General features: G+C 39.3%; 1 protein-coding gene and 1 long non-coding RNA gene across 7 annotated transcripts in view; one reads left to right on the top strand and one right to left on the bottom strand.

Annotated features, from left to right (window-relative positions):
* The window catches only part of LOC118182924 (sushi, von Willebrand factor type A, EGF and pentraxin domain-containing protein 1-like), a 205,281-nt gene that overhangs the window by 20,656 nt on the left and 166,884 nt on the right, over positions 1-17,741 (top strand). For all 6 annotated transcript variants that reach the window (XM_085824664.1, XM_085824665.1, XM_085824663.1 and 3 more), the window contains exons 2-4: positions 4,654-4,860; positions 7,681-7,854; positions 11,857-12,030. In XM_085824664.1, coding sequence (XP_085680790.1) covers positions 4,654-4,860; positions 7,681-7,854; positions 11,857-12,030 — 555 coding nt within the window. The remainder of the gene's footprint in view (positions 1-4,653; positions 4,861-7,680; positions 7,855-11,856; positions 12,031-17,741) is intronic.
* Positions 1-17,741, bottom strand: part of LOC118193847 (uncharacterized) — a 95,335-nt gene that overhangs the window by 45,922 nt on the left and 31,672 nt on the right. The gene's annotated exons all lie outside the window — the stretch shown is intronic.

Raw genomic sequence — 17,741 nt, 5'->3', positions numbered from 1 at the left:
GTTTGGTTGGATGAAAACACTGGAACTAATGCTAGACTATTACGATGGGCTTTGTTTTTACAACCTTTTAACTACGAAGTTGCGCATAGAAAGGGAAAGCAGCATTAAAATGTTGACAATTTAAGTCGTTGTATCCAGACATCTCACAACTAAAAATATATATTCCAAGACGTTTAAAACTTTATTGTTTAAATTTTTATCAGTTCAGATACCGCTGCCACACGCCTCGGCATTGATTCAAAGAGACCGTGGATATGTTCTTGGGGTACAGCAGACCAAGCAGCTTCCACATGTTGCCAGAGTTGATCTTTTGTGGCAGCTTGGGATGTAATGTGGGTCAATCGTTCAGCAACCATGGACCACATGTTTTCTATCGGCGAAACATCCGGAGAGCGAGCCGGCCAGGGAAGCAATTCAATCTGGCAATTGACGAAAAACCCTTGGAGAATGCGTGGCATGTGTGGTCGCGCATTATCCTGTTGAAATATGGCTATGGGCAAGCCCTGAAGGTAAGGAAGGACAACTGGCTCCAAGATCTCGGAGATGTAGCGCTGGCTGTTTAAAGTACAGGCAATGCGTACTAGAGGAGTGCGAGAGTGATATCCAATACCACCTCATAGCATAATACTCGGTGCAGAACCAGTGTGACGGTGCACAACGCAGCTGTTCAGCATCCTCTCTCCATGGTGTCTCCAGACTCGAATTCGACCATCGTGGTGTTGCAGACAGAAGCGTGACTGGTCAGTAAAGACAATTTCATTCCATTCTGCCGTTCACATCCTTCTTTCATCGCACCATTGGCGGCGGAGACGTATGTGGTTCTGCTCCAAGGGTAGACGAAGCAATGGACGTCTTGCGGACAGATCACTCTGCTGTAAACGGCGTCGAATGGTACGCGCAGACACTGGATCATGCGTTACAGACTCTGTGCTGAGCTATGGTTCGTGATTAGGCTGAGCGATCCGTCACTGCCATGCGCACAATGTTCCTGTCATCACGCACTGAGGTGGATGCGATCCAACATGTCGGTACGTTGTACGCTCTTGCATCCAACGGTCACATATCCGCATTACAGTTGTTTGGTTTCATACAACACGACTACCGATTTCCCTGAAAGATAATCCACACTCTCGGTAGGCCACTATCCTTCCTCTGTCGAACTCGGATACTTGATCAAACGATGATCGCTGTTTAATACGAGGCATAATTGATTTTTTTTTTTTTTTTTTTTTTTTTTTAAACACAAGAAAAACACAATTGCCGAACTTCAAATCGTCGAAAACTCCAAGCCTTAAATAGCACTTTGAAGTGGCGCCTCGGGCGCGCGTGATATGCGTCTGCGCTGAAATTCTAATCATTTGCAGATCTCACCTCCACTAATGCATGTTGTAAATTTCATGGTTATTTCCATGCTTCCTTCAGGGTGTTGCATTTACGGTGGCCAGCAATGTATTTAAACTAAACATTTTGGCTTGAAAGTTCCGTAGAATTTAAAAAAAAAAAAACTTTTCTTCGAAAATTTCTTCGAAAATTTACCCTTGAGAGTATAAGGTATTTCTCCCGCCTTCTTAGCGTGCCTTCGTGGTGTAGTGGTCTGTACGGTGGGCGCGTATTCCAGAGGTCCGTGGTTCGATTCCCGGCGAAGGCGTTGCTCATTTTTCATCTCTTCGGCTTCGAAATAACCTAATGTAAGGAGCTAACAAGGTAAGGAGTTTAGGATTCTAACGTGTTTGTGTTGCTACCCTACCAACATAATATCAGTAAGAAATGTAAAAAACCTTGCGCATAAAATATCCGTGCTTGAAGACGCATGCGCCGAAAATTGTTTTTCAGTTTTTCTGTCAGTTTGACAAATAAAAGTTGGGTTTTCGATCAAAATGGCGAGATTTCTTTAAAAATTCATTACAGTCTATTTCTCGCATTGTGAAAAAACAAGGGCACCTAGATACTACATCCAAGTTTGAGTAACGTAATCCTTCACTGGAATATGGACATCTGGAAGGCCAAATTTGGAATTTGTTTTATTATCGATTTCATATTTTGTAAAATTTTAACGAATTTTTTGAGTAACAAACTCAACAATTTAAAAGCGAGCAATGGCAACACTCTACGGGCGGGAAGAAAAAACCTTTTTATCTCCAGCGGGCGCGGAACTGTGTATCGGAAATTCTAAAAGATATGCTCATTTTAAAATTATTTTGCGACATTGCTACTGAATTGAGTTTTATGGTTTAAGTGCAAAGAACATTATATTTAATAAATAAAGGTAACACACAAAACGTTAAAAAAACGCCCTTTTGGACGTAATTTAAAATCTGTAACCTTTCAGATTTTTTTAATTACTTTTTTAAAAATTTGTATAAAATATTTACATTAATAGGTGTTAGCATTTTCTTTTCATAGTTGTCACCAGAATGTAAATTAATTATCGCTTGCAGTTTACGGCATGCCGTCCTATAACATTTAAATTCCAAAACTTAGCGTACCCATTCGTTTTGGATAAGTCTTGACTTCCTAATGTATAGCTTTATACCAATAAAAAATTATCCATCTTATTAATATTTTTTTATAGTCAATGGTATCTTGGTTATGTCGATTAATTGCCAGTGCGTAGTCGACTTAATCATTAATGACCCCTTTAAAAGTTCATCGATCCCCAGATAGAACTGATGCTTTACAGAATATTTTAATGCTTAATAAGTATTGTTAATGTTTGCGATAATTTTGTTATAAATATTTATATATTTTGCTGATAAGTGTGTAAAAAAGCCCGTTCTTACAACTCAATAGATTATCCTTTCGTGATCTTAACTCGCTGAAGGGCGATGGTTACCTACAGTAACCACCTTTCCTATTGATCGTCTTACTCACTGGTTTGAGTGGTTTTCAAGACTGATCGTTTCTGAAGTTCCCGTGTAGCTCACAAGATGGCAATTAAGAAACATAAGCCAGTAGTTGATGCAGCAGTTCGTTAACTACTGGCATATAATATACACTGACTACCAATAAGTATTTGGACACCTATGCAAATGACGATATATGCAGTCCTAAGGTACGTCACGGACTCCGCAGGTATATATCGTGTAGGAAACAGCATCGGCTTTAGTCGCATGCAAGATGCCTCGCAGTTCGGAGCTCTCTGATTTCGAGAAAGGTATAATTATCGGGTATCACAAAAGTGGCCGATCCGTAAGGGACATATCTAGCAATCTGAAGTACTCAAAATCGACAGTGGCCTATGCGACTAAGAAGTGGAAGGTGAGCGGTGATTGTCGGAATGTGCCCCGAGTCGGCAGACCAACGAAACTGGGAGATAGAGACCGACGACTGCTGTCCAGAGAAATTCGGAAGAACCGCACCCAACCGATGGCCCTCATCCGCGAGGAGTTTCAACAGGCATCCGGGACTATTGTTTCAATGAATACCATCCGTAAGGAAGCACATCTGCTTGGTTTTCATGGTCGTGCTGCGGTCCATAAGCCTTTGATCACAAAGTCCAACCGCGCTGCTCGGTTAATGTGGTGCAAAGCACATCGAAATTGGACCGTAGATCAGTGGAAACGGGTTCTTTGGAGTGACGAATCAAGGTTCACCTTTTACCGTTCGGATGGCAGGGTCTGGGTCTGGCGTCTACTTGGAGAACGTCTCCTGCCAGAATGTATTGTGCCAACAGTCAGGTTCTTCGGAGGTGGAATTATGGCCTGGGGGTGTTTCCCCATTCATGGTAAGCTCAACTCCGATGCCTACTGCACTAGTTTGGATGACAATGTGCTTCCTACGTTGTGGCAGTTTTACGGGTTGGACCCCTGTTACTTTCAGGACGACAATGCCAGTTGTCATGTTTCGACGTTAACCAAAGCTTGGTATGGTGCCAATGGAGTTCATCGAATGGACTGGCCTGCCCAGAGTCCAGACCTGAACCCTATCGAGAACCTCTGTGACGAGTTGCATCGACGAATTCAGGGGTGCACCACCCGTGCAAAATCGGTGAAGGAACTTCTATGTCTTCTCCAAGCCGAGTGGAAGAAAATACCACTAGCTGTCATACAAAGACTTGTGGAAAGTATGCCTCGGAGGGTCCACGCTGTAATTACCTCTCGTGGAGGCTCTACCAACTATTGATTTTGAATAAAGTGAGTTTTTCTTTTCTATCACAGGTGTCCAAATATTTATTGGTAGTCAGTGTAGAAAATAAGCATCGGCCATTGAAGACAACATCACGACGATGTGCACTCTGCAGCACCAAGGAAAAGCCTGTAAGAACAGTGTGGGAATGCAGCACATTCAAAGTTGCACTCTGGTTGAAAAAGAAAAACCGTGTTCATGAGTACCATGGAGACTGATTTGAAGGGATGTGTTCTGTGGGCGATGGTCTCTGACCATAACACCAGAAGTGGTCATTTTTTCACGCGTCTTGGACAAAATATGTGTAATTGTCGCAAATGATTTCATTGTAACACCTAATACAGGTAAATGAAACAAAAGATTTCCTGAAAATGTTAACTTAAGAATATAAATTTTGATGTAAATGCGAGTAGTATTTAAAAGGCAGCATTTTCGAACTTCCATCTGTTGTTATTTGACTTCTGATAAGAGTTGCAATAAAAAAAAAAGTATCTTTAATGTTTAATTTTTTTTTTTTTTTCTTTTTAGCTGAGGTTACTTGTGATCCGCCACCTGTATATAACAGAACTGTTATAGCTAGTGGACATGATAGGGAAAAGTATCCTTTGGGGTCCAATGTTACGTACAGATGTGACTTCGGTTATGCTTCCGATGTGATTATAGGATCCTCCAGATGTATATTATCAAAAAGTAATGGAAAACCAGAATGGACGGAACCACTGATTCGCTGCAAGCGTAAGTTATTGTTAAATTATTAACTAATTCCTCACCGTAATATATTCTGCATAATTTAAAGTGAGAGAGGAATTGAATAATTTATAGAATACTTTTCATAAATTCCATATATCCTGCATAATTTAAAGTAAGAGAGGAATTAAATAATTTATATAGAATACTTTTCATAAATTTCATTTTCTTAATACTAAAATAATTTATTAGTAAAAGAATAAGTGTCAATAGTTCACTTCGAAAACTTTTCCTTCATAATATATCCTGCATAATTTAAAGTGAGAGAGGAATTGAATAATTTATAGAATACTTTTCATAAATTCCATTTTCTTAATACTAAAATAATTTATAATAGTAAAAGAATAGGTGGCAATAGTTCACTTCGAAAACTTTTCCTTATCTTGTACCGTTTTTACTTCCTTGTACGAAGTAGAGTTCTAAAATGGATTCAGAAGAGATTTTTCGCTGACATCTGTACGTACGTACGTATGTTTGTATGCATGTATCTCTCATAACTCAGTTTTTTGTATTCTTATATGTTGGTAAATTATGCATTTTTTGCTTAAAAATGATTGAATTATGTTGCTCTTATCTTCCGGTTTAGGGTTTTATGTGTTTAGTTAATTTGCATGCAATAGTTGTAGAATTATCAACAAGTTGTTTAGGTGCGGCTAAGCCTAAGTTTTCTTTATGCACAGCAGCCATATTTGTTTACATTTGAAACTTAACAGAATAGTAAATTTATTCACTTTCTGCACCTTCAGTGTCTTTTAGCCGATTGGGACTAAACGTAAACTTACACTTTTGTGCACCGAAAAATCTGCCTTCTTGCCGTATGGCTGAATTGCTTGTTTCTGAGTAGGAACTCTTAACTTTAATTTTAAAGATTGTTTTTTTAATTGTTTATCTGTATTTGGCGTTTTACATTGTAGGGTTTGCCTTAGTTATTTAACCTATTATTCAAATTTCTGTTATCTTTCCTGAACTCCTCAACTTCCCCTCGCATTTCCTCGCCAGGATGTAAATAAAGTTACATGAAGTGAGTATTTAAACAGGTTAAAGTCTATTCAGAGCGTGTTTTCGCTAGCCAGCGCACGTTTCGTTTCTGATGTTGCTGTTTAATACGCCCCTTGGCCATTTCGAATAATTGTCACGCCTGTTAGGTTTATCGAGTCAACCTAAGTTAGCCGTAACTTTTAGCGTGCTAATCCAGCACTCTTCTATTTAGAGAAGTGATTTGTATAATAACGTTAAGTTCCACCGCAAGATTTCGGTGTGATTGTAAAGCACTAAGTACGTGCCTTTTCTGTTCATAATTGGAAATAATAAACGGTCATTTTCACCCTTCTTCTGTGCTGGTATTACTTCGCGCCTGTGCGAGAATTCGCCAAGTTCATTAGTAGGATCAAGATTAATTTATGTGGCCTAAGACGGATATATTTTATAACGTTTTTCTATAAGCAATTATTAATGAAAATATTTTGAGGTTTTATGTATTTTTGCCTTTTCGCGAAGTGAGAACTGAATTCATTGAATGAGAAATCTCTAATGAAATTCGAGGAAATAAGTTTAAATGAAATGCAGCAAAAAATGTGTATTATTGGGTTACAGCCGAAAAGATCGCAGCAAAAACATCGCGGACGAAAACGTCGCGGAGAAAACAACGCAAGGCGAAAACGTCGTGCTACAAAATATCGTGGGAGAAAACATCGCAGTTCTAAAACATCGTGGTACAAAACATCGTCGTCTAAAATAAAGCGGTTCAAAAACTTCGCAGTTTAAAAACATCATCGTCGAAAATATCGTGGTAAAAAATAAAGTATCTACAAATCATCGCATGACGATAACATCGTAGACATGCTTTTTTCAGGCTTTAATAACTATAAATGGATATTCCCACAATGATTTGTGAACGCAAGTTGGAAAAAAGGATAACTTTCTCTTTCATATTTTTTATTAATTAATAAATTTTTGCTGAGAAAATAAGAAGGAGATTTAAGCATAGAAAATTCATGCAACTTATAGTACTTAATAGAATTTTAAACCGACATAGTTAACTAACAAAGGCCATTAATAAATCATATTTTATAAAGTTTTTACTGGTAATTTTTCACGAAAAGTATAATCTACGAGTTGCACTTAATTTTCTATGCTTAAGTTTCCTTCTTACTTTTTCAGCAAAAATTTATTAGTTAATAAAAAAATGTGAAAGTAAAAATTATCCTTCTTTACATCTTGCGCTCACAAATCATTATGGGAATATCCATTTACAATTATTAAAACCTGAAAAAAAGCATATCTGCGATGTTATTGTCATGCGATGATTTGTAGATACTTTATTTTTTACCGCGATATTTTCGACGACGATGTTTTTAAACTGCGAAGTTTTTGAATCGCTTTATTTTCGACTTCGATGTTTTGTACCACGATGTTTTAGAACTGCGATGTTTTCTCTTTGCGATGTTTTCTCCCACGATGTTTTGTAGCACGACGTTTTCGCCTTGAGTTGTTTTCTCCGCGACGTTTTCGTCCGCGATGTTTTTGCGCGATGTTATCGGCGGACACCGTATTATTGAATATTCCATACAAGGTGTCCACATCAGATTTTTTTCATTTGAAGTCGTATTTCTCTTTAGCAGGAGTGTTTATTTTAATGCTATGGATTACTTCTCAACACATTAATATTATACTGATTATATGTAGTTTAATATTACACTGATTAGTATTTTAGGTTATATCACCTCGTTAATATTAAACAATTAAATGAAATGTTTTCTCTTCATATCTCATCGAATGATACTGTGCGTTCGTTTTTACTTTTTCCAGCTCGATCCTGCGGCGATCCTGGGTTTGTGTCTAATGCCCAACGCATAGGATCCCTTTTCACTTTTCCAAACAGTGTGCAGTACGAGTGTGAAGATGGCTACGAGATCCACGGATTATCAACTCGTTATTGTTTAGCCAGTGGTTCGTGGAGCGGAACCCTTCCTACGTGCAAAAGTGAGTATGTGTTGCCATACAGCTTTTCGCCTGCTATTACAGGAGAACTACTGTAATTTCGTACAAAGTAATTCAGTTTTATGTGTTTAAGTAACTGTAAAGGCATCGGGTCCGCCAAAAAGTTATTAACCCAGAAACTCCTGGAGTTTTCCACAGCGACTGTTTTCCATATAATCTAAGCGCCAACTCAAACTGTAATCCAAGAAACTCAACCAATTTGGCGTGAGAGTCATTACGTATGTTGACACCTTTGTAAGAGACAGCCATTCAAGGAATGAGAAGCTGCGCTTGCGTAAATGTGCATCTGAGACTTCGCGAAACCGTGGGACGAATGCCAGTTCGTGTTTGCTTCGCTGTGATTGGTCGGTTCTTATACCAACTTGGCACTCCATTTGTCTTTTTTTGTGCCTTAAGTGTCTATGTGTATGTACCTGTTTTATGTGCTCTCTGTTTATGCATTTTACGCATTGTGTTTTGTGTATTGTTTGTTTACGTGTTTTTATGTCTTCCTTTGTGTACGTCTTATTGCACAAGTATTTTTAGTTTAACTACCTACTATCTGTAACACCACAGCTTGCCTCTTCAATCTGTAATACAATCCTACTAATGCCCTTGTAAGGCCATGTACTTCCCTTTGACAACCTCAATAATCTCCTGGTGCAGCCTCGTGTGGCTCCAGAAAGCTTTTGCTGTAGTTAGAGGAGGGCGTGGAACACATGCCTGTTTACCTCTGTTAGACACCAGGCGTTCCAGTCCTCCGTAACCTACCAACTTGGCACAAAGTCGAAAAGTTAGAACATTTAGGCAAAATATTTAAACCAAGTGGCGTAGAAAGATCCGGTTGCCTAGCAACAAAGCTCGGTTTATATTTCTTACGCAGGATATAAAAGTGATAGATTCAAGCTATGGAAAAAGTCAGCATACAAAAGTTACATTTTTACGTGTACTTATACTGTTTATTTCTGAACTTAAAAACTTTTCCTTATCAGATAACATGAAATGTTCGTTCTTCAAGCACATCATCGATTTCTGTTTCATTTTCACCATCATTGTTACACTGACCCAAAAATAAATATTCATCACCTGTTCCATCTTTCACCTACACCGACCATCCTTGCTGCAGCACGATTTCCATTTTCTTTCGCAGACTGAATGACTTTGCATTTGAAACCAGCACTGTGTTGTTTCGTTTGGCAGAAGCCATATTTTCTACTAAAAGGAACACTAGATCAACTGTATTTCAACTAAAGCCTTCGATGTTCACTTCAAAATTACGGCTTCAAATGACTACAGAAAGAGAAACGTATTCACGTCTTCTAGGGACTTTAGTTAGCCGAGATATTAATTAAAAACTAATTTTCCCGTACGTTTTCCCTACATTTTCCACTTTTTTTCGTGGGTTTTCCCTATTACAGGGATTTGGCTACGTGCCAAATGCTTTTTTCTCGAATATCTACGGAACGGCGACGAGTTGGAATTCGAGACGCGTATCCTCGGATTCCAAAAAATTCTCCGAATCCATCGATATCTTTCTCATCTTCGTACGACTTTAATCGGCCGAGATAATTATTAAAAACTGCGGAAACGTTAATTTCCACGCTCATTTTTCCGAGTGGCAACAATAAACTATCGGCGACACACACTTTAGCCGCTTATCTATATAAAGTTATCTACTGATTAATATTTTAGGCCATATTACCTCTTTAATATTAAGCAATTAAATTAAATGTTTTCTCTTCATATCTCATCGAATGATACTGTGCGTTCGTCTGAATCCTGATTCCGCGAATTATTTCGGGTTGAAAGGGCAATATTACTCCAAATTATATCTCCCTTTCTCGAAATTCTACAATAGTATTACTTTGGGCACTTGCATTGAATACAATCCACCCTCTTTGCAGGACTATTTACTTCATCAAGCATTTAACCGCCACACACATTTTGTTTTCCTTATCGCTTGTTAGTTTGGTATGCCATTGTTCGAAAGGCTAGGACAAATCTTCGAATAAGCGACCTCAAAAGATAACAACATTGCACATGCATCTTCTAGGTTTTTTTCTGAAGAATTGGGTACGTGTAAAACGGAGAATATACCTAAAAATTACAAACAAATATAGCTTGAAATTATAGATTCGCGCTATATGCCGGAAAATACGGTAATTTATTTCTAAAAATTCTTGGTTTCACAATAAAAATATTCACGATGAAACAGTATTTGAGAACATCTTCTAATTCTTTGCTACAAAGGCAGCATTCGTATTTGGCAACTGGTTCAAATTATTTCCACACGTATTCATTCTTCTCACGTTCACTATACGCTGTTACATTTACACTCATGTCCATAAATTAAGGATAATTCGGAGTCACGCGGAAATCGAACTCTAAAATAAATAATATCACCTGTAAAAATCACTACACACATCTTCAAGAATCATATGCAAACTTCAGGAAGTAACCACATGACACCGATGGTACGTCACAATGACGAGAGCGTAAAAGAGTGATATATAAGGAATAAAGGCAAAGAAGTAAAATTGTTCGCAGGTGCTTTATAAGCATTTCAGTGCATTAACCGAGTAGTTATGACACAAAGGACGCATCTGGATGATTTTTTACGTGGTAGAATTATCGGTCGTCTGGAATGTGGGCGTACCCAACTGGAACTTGGAATTGCCCAGAGTGTCATCTCCAGGCTTTGGCAACGATTCCAAGATGTGAATAGACGTTACAGCACAGGTCGCCCCAGAGTTACAACGGCGAATGAGAACCGGTATTTGGCAGTTACTGCCACGAAACAGGCGGAGCACAGCCTCAGACCTGTCTCGTCAGCTCTCTTCAGCCACTGGTACGACAATTTCCAGGCAGACCGTGTACAGACGCTTAGGTCAGATTGGTCTATATGCTCGTAGACCTGTCAAATGCGTTCCACGTACTGCAACTCAATGTCGCCTGCGGTTAGCCTGGAGTAGAGAGCATGCATCGTGGACACCGCAACAGTGGGCTTGTGTGATGTTTTCCGACGAGTCCAGGTTTAGCTTGCAGTCTGATTCTCGCCGGACTTTCATATGGAGAGCTCCAGTTACCCGTTACCACCAAGAAAACATCATTGAACGACACCGTTACGGTGGTGCAGGAGTGCTCGTTTGAGGTGGAATTATTCTGGGTTCCAGAAGTGACCTGCATGTTCAAATTGGAACCATGACAAGCCAAATCTATCGACACGTCATTCTGGAACAACTTTTGTTTCTTTTACTTTTGTTTCGGGCCGCCATGGACGCACAATTTGTGTTTATGGATGACAACGCCCGTCCTCACCGTGCAAACATCGTAAGGGAATGCCTTCAATCGGAGAATATCACCCGTATGGACTAGCCAGCATTCTCACCGGACTTGAATCCAGCAGAGCACGTGTGGGACGTGTTTGGCCGACGAGTTGCAGCCCGTCAACCTCCTCCTACATGTCTACCGGAACTTCGGAGAGCATTGCTTTTTGAGTGGTGTAATATCCCCCAGGATCAGATCGATAATTTGATACTCAGCATGCCTAGGCGTTGTACGGACTGTATTGCATCGTCTGGGAGACATACAATGTATTAACAATCATACCAACCATGTAATATTGGTTTTTTGTAAATAGGTGTTTTTTGTACTTTGCTGCAGGGAGAAAGAATCCCTAATTTTTTTAATGATATCAAACATATGGCATCTTTTTTTGCTCTTTACCTTTTGTTTAATAAATAAGCTTTACAAATAAGTCAAATTTGTTTTGCTTCTAACTCTTCCTTTGCCTGATTTTGCATTATCCTTAATTTATAGACATGAGTGTATATTTGGTATCTGTATTCTGGAGATGTCGTATGTGAGTTGAAATCAAATGTAGGACAGCATTGGAATTCATAAAAACCGCTTAAAAAGTAATAACTCCGCAAATCAGCGTAGTAATACTTTAATAACTTCAATACAAAAGGTATTTAAACTCTTTATTTATTTGTCCAATTTCAGAGATTCATTGTGGATATCCCGCTAATCCAGAAAATGGGCAAGCAATTTATTCCTCGACTGAATATGAAGCCGAGGTGAAGTACAGATGCAATGAAGGGTATAGCTTGAGTAACAAGCAGCCCAGGATCTGCACTGGGGATGGTACATGGAGTGGTGTCGAGCCTGTATGTACTGGTATGTTAATAATTTAGGTACTAAATGTAACTTTTTAAATCTGTGAAACATTATATTTCTTTCAGAAATACGCTCCCGGAGTGATATTTGCCATGCATTTTTTGATGCAAACATACTGTGATTGTAAACCTTGCATAGAAAAAATAAATACATTGTAAGGATTATGTTAATTTTATTAACAGTTAAATTTTAAGTTAAAGTTCCTTTCCTGTCAAATTCTTAACTTCAACTTACTACTTCCGGCAGAACGTAGTTTTGGAATCTTGCTGAATATTTAATGAGGAGGAGCGGTATTTAAACCACGAAGTTATTTACAGAGGCAGAGAGAATCAGAGTTTCTGATTTACGCGCATCTGCCTTTTTGGCCACTTTCTCTCTCAAAGCTGTTATTACGCTCGGCCGTACTCAGGCCCTTGCTAAGCTTCGTAGTCAAACAAGTTAAGGGGCCAACTCGATTTGAACCTTGATAGCTTCGGCTATACTTCTTTAGTTAATCTTAGTTTTAGTTTAATTCTTAGTCTTTTAAGTTCAAGTCCAAGTGCGGGCTTTACTTGTACACTCCCAGGCGGAGTTTTTTAAATCTTATTGAAATAATAAAGGGTTAGTTACCTTCTATCTTGTTGTTTCTTGATACCGAACTCAAGCGATTATTCGCTTATCAGTTCTTAGATTCTTCACTTCCAACATTGACTTAGAATCCCAAAGTAAGGAACTCTACAACATAAATAAATAAATAAAAATAAAAATGGGACAGTTGTATACCTCCCGTTCTACTGTACCGACTGTCGAAACTTAACTTGCGTTTTCTATGTCTCGAAAGCGCGACTTAGGATATATATTAGATTTATATATAGCAAGGTTCAAACATAGGTATTTTGACACAAAATCGGACTATTTTGAAATAATTTTTTTCCCATATTTCGATTCTATGATTCATCGTGTTGCTAAACAACAGTTTCATTCATGCCCAAATTCTGCAGTTGTGGAAGAAGCCAAACATTCAGCATCTCCGGATAAGTAACCTGAGTCAGAGAACCCTCAAAGAAATATAGGCCAAAGATGTATTCTTCAGTTCCGCATTCAAGGCATGACATACAGAGGATGTTCTCAATTTCCTGGTAAAAATGTGTGTTTTCTTCTGTCTGTATGAAGATATTCCTATCCAACGACTCCGATAAATGGCATATTTATCAGTGAACAAATTGTATTTCCGGGCAGGAATGGTCTCCAACAAGATCCTGCATGCTTCCTGATAGCTGTTCAAGACATCGTCCGTTAGTTCATTGATGGCCATTCGCCGGAATGCTTGCAAGGTCCATTTTCATGTGTAGTTCCTTTGTGCTGCTTTTAAATTCCAAGTTCTGCAGCATCCTTTTTGGTCGACTTACAGAGGAAAGGTCTCCAACAAGATCCTGCATGCTTCCTGATAGCTGTTCAAGACATCGTCCGTTAGTTCATTGATGGCCATTCGCCGGAATGCTTGCAAGGTCCATTTTCATGTGTAGTTCCTTTGTGCTGCTTTTAAATTCCAAGTTCTGCAGCATCCTTTTTGGTCGACTTACAGGGTGAACGCATCACAGACGCAGCAGCTACAGCACATCTCTGCCTTCGGGTCGATGGACGACCAGAGCGAGGGCATCCAAAACACTTTCCAGGACAGAAACTCTCTCACGTTATCAAAGTCTGACCATTTGGTGGCACCGTATCGAAATGCTCACGAAATTTAGTGTTGTATCTTCTTTGTTGTGCTTCCGTTAATAGCCCATAGATTTACCACTAAGAGCTCCTCCAAAGTAAAATGGCTGTTATCTCCCATTCTTCATAAAGCACAGAAAGGCAAGGTAATGAACTAGTCAATGTACAGTCTTTTTTCTCCTCCTCGGACGATCATGCGGCGGTTAGGATGCAATCATGTTGAAATTCACACGAGGAACTGTGTTACCATATCAACGATCAGGATGAGAGGTTCAAATCTTAAATATCTTACACTGTTACAAGCATATTTTTCAGGGACTTTTTGGCCACATTCTAGCACCTCTCTTCCTCTGCCACCAACGTTTCGAGAGGACTTTTGGCTCACCACATATTTAGAGTGCCCCCATGCCGCACAGACACTATAACATTTACAAACATTGATGCCTTCTCCGGGATTCGAACGCGTGTCTTTTGATACGGTAGTCAGAGTCACTAACCAATATGCCGGGAGGACTATTATTTAATATATTTTAAAAATAAATGATATTAAAAAATATATAATATTTTTTTAGCAAATAAGTATAATATATAAGAACTCAAGAAAACACAATGAAATAAATGCGAGGAATGAAGAACTGGAACAAGAAACAAGTCGAATATTTCCGAATGAGGTTAAATTAAGAATTGAGGAATGGAAAATTAAGCAATTTTATGCCAAATATTAAAACTAATTGCATCAATACATCAAGCGCAGACATTCCATTTATTAAAACTGAACTTCCGGGCAATCAGAAGCCGTAATTTTGTTTCTGAAATTTTGTTTATATTTGTAAAATTATAAATTACAATAACGACAAATAATAAAACATAAATCTTGTAAATTATCTTTTTGAAAACTTTTGGTGGTCTCTAATCTCATTATCTTTAAATTATTTAAATGCAATTTGTGTTATGATTATGTTATATACTGTATGTTATAGAGAAAAATATAAGGGGGCTCGATACAAGAAAAGGATTAGGAATTCCTGTTCTAACAGAATATCGTTTAACAGTATGGCGTTATCCTATAGTAGAGCGATTGTAGGGTTATCATTGTAAGGTGTTGATGCAAGGATGAGTATGACATACGTTTGTTTACATCCATTTTGCGGTTTCCCTTAGTTCAATTAACCAATTATTCAAATATTTGTTATCTTTTCTGAACTCCTCAACTTCCCCTCACATTTCCTCGCCAGGACGCTAATTGAAAGTTAAGTGAAGTGAGTATTTAAACGGATGAATCTTGCAGTTATTCAGAGCGAGTTTTCGCTAGCCAGCGCACGTTACGAATCCGTTCTTGCTGTTTCGCGGAGTTGCCGATACGCCTTTTTTGGCTATTTAAATAATTAGCACGCCGGGTAGGTTGTTGAGTCGACCTAGTTAGCCTTAACTTAAAGTGCTAGTCCAGCACTGCTCTTTAGCTTTGAATTGATTGCGTAACGATTCTTAACTTCCACCGCAAGTTTTCGGTGTTATTGTAAAGCACGAAGTACGCGCCTTTCTGTTCCATTGTTGATAATAATAAAGGGTTATTTTTTACCCTTCTTCTGTGGTTATGTCTTTTAAGCCTGTGCAAGAAGTCGTCAGGTTCCTTAGTAGGATGATTAGATTGGATTATTTAGTTATGGCAAAGCACACGAGGGCTATCTGCCTAAAGGGAGGGATGCCTTCGTGGAGGACTTTCTAAAGGAAACTGGCTCGTATACACGTTACACATGGGGAAAACCACGAAAACGCCCATGCAGCCAGCCCGTTTGCGGGATTCGAACCTCGGACCGAACTACCAGTGTTCAACGTCTTTACCGCTCGGCCGCTGGTGGGCGGTTCCTTAGTAGAATCTCGTAGAGTTTGTGTGGCCAAAGAGAGTACGATCCTATACTACTTCTTTGATTAGATTACAACATATATTAGTTGCTGTTCTCGTGTCCATGTAATTTCATGGAAGAATGGTTACCAGAGCCACAGGGAGGTAGGACTTCTACTTTCTACATCAATTTTGAGGGAGAGAACTTCGGGGGTGGTCCTGGAGGTCTCCCACCACTCTTCCCTGCCACAAACCACACGAGAGGACTTCCGGCTCGCCATGTGTTTAGAGTGCCCCCATGCCGCAAAGACACTATGCATTTACAAACAGCCATCCCGTTTCCGGGATTCGAACCCGGGCCCTTCCGCACCGCAGTAGGCTTCCCTAGCACTGGGCGGCACATATATTAGTTTAGCACATATATGCAAGTAATAAAAATAAATAGACGTGAGTCATTCGACATAATCAAAGAGTAATCATAGGTTGGTATCCACGCTAACACATATGCTGCTTTGCAGGAAAGTCAGCGGGTATCGCGCAACCTGAGCGAGGTGAGTTCGATGCTTTATCTATGGCTGCGGGAGAAGAACTCTTGGGGTCAGTCCCAAATATTCCGTCCTACTAGACGAGACGGAGAAAGTTATAATGTCTGGCCTTATCAGGTACTTTACAATTAGACCAGACCTATAAAAGCCAACTGGTAAATTGTTACTGTGTCTTTTAAGTATCAGAGAGACAGGGAAAGGGTGTAAAGGCCCCTTTATTAATCCAAATAAAGTTTAACAGACGGCACCAACATGTGCGTACAGAAGCCAGTAGCTTTGGCTTTAAATCAAAAATAATGGACGAACTAAAGCTAACGAAATATAAGTATAGACTAACGGCTTCACAGTATAATTAGCGCGCCAGCTGGCTGTGACCGAAGTCGGCGCAAACAAGCCTAATGGCAAGAATGCCGCAGAATACTATTCGCTAGAGAATCACGGTTAGCAGTGTGGCCTTCAAGCAGGCACAACACGCTCTGATGTTATCCTCAAAACATTCCTTTAAATACTCCCTTCTTTCTACCTAATTTGAAAACGCGCGAGCTAGAAATTTACATTCGGGGAGGAAAATGAAAACGGGGCTGATAGTAAAGGATATTAGCTTAAAATAACTGGTTAGAAACTTAAATGATACTTATAAAATGAAATATTGATAGCGCTATCTATTAGATCTGGTTGGTACTTAGAAGTTCTCCATTCTTATTAATTTTGATAGTATTTTATTTACATGAGTGTAGCGTGGAAATTCAAAGCCGTAATAAGTATTTCTTTAACACGTTGAGCGCCACGCGTATGTTTTAGGCAATCCCGTTCAGGCCACGCGCTTCGCTTCTGGTATTGTAGGGCCAGTGATTCGTATCGCGGTAGAAGATAGCAACAAGTTGTGAAAAAGAAGACATTTCCGTCGAACAAAAATGCAAGAACATCTAGAAAACGACAACATAAACTCCGAAGAAAACCGGGAAAAGCCTCCAAAGTACGAAAATATTGTAAATTATGTTATGATAAAAATGCAACAGAAGCTGGTAGAGTAGTGGCCAGAAAAAAGACTAAAAGAGTGTTGTCACATTTTGTAATAGCTGTAATGGAGAACCGTTTTTATATTTACCGTGTTTCAATGAAATCCAATGAATCAAAATCAAATCATGAATCAAAATTAAGTAAATTTTAAATAAATTTTGTGTAATTTCATAAAACAGTGTAAATTTTATAGTTATATATCATGTTACACGCTGTCAGCCAGCGGCGGTCGACGCGGCCTAAACGAAAAGGTCTAGTGTCAGTTTAGTGAAGCCACAGATGTCTGACGCGGCCTAAACGGAAAATCTAGTGTCAGCCACAGATGTCTGACGCGGCCTAAACGGAAATTCTAGTGTCAGCCACAGATGGCTCACGCGGTCTAAACGGAAAATCTAGTGTCAGCCACAGATGGCTCACGCGTCCTAAACGGAAATTCTAGTGTCAGCCACAGATGGCTCACGCGGTCTAAACGGAAAAATCTAGTGTCAGCCACAGATGTCTGACGCGGCCTAAACGGAAATTCTAGTGTCAGCCACAGATGGCTCACGCGGTCTAAACGGAAAATCTAGTGTCAGCCACAGATGGCTCACGCGGCCTAAACGGAAATT

This window comes from Stegodyphus dumicola, chromosome 10, assembly GCF_044657685.1.
Source record: "Stegodyphus dumicola isolate Sdum_Otavi_A_Nest chromosome 10, ASM4465768v1".
Classification (NCBI taxonomy): Eukaryota; Metazoa; Arthropoda; class Arachnida; order Araneae; family Eresidae; genus Stegodyphus; species Stegodyphus dumicola.
This window is presented reverse-complemented; position numbering and strand designations above follow the sequence as displayed.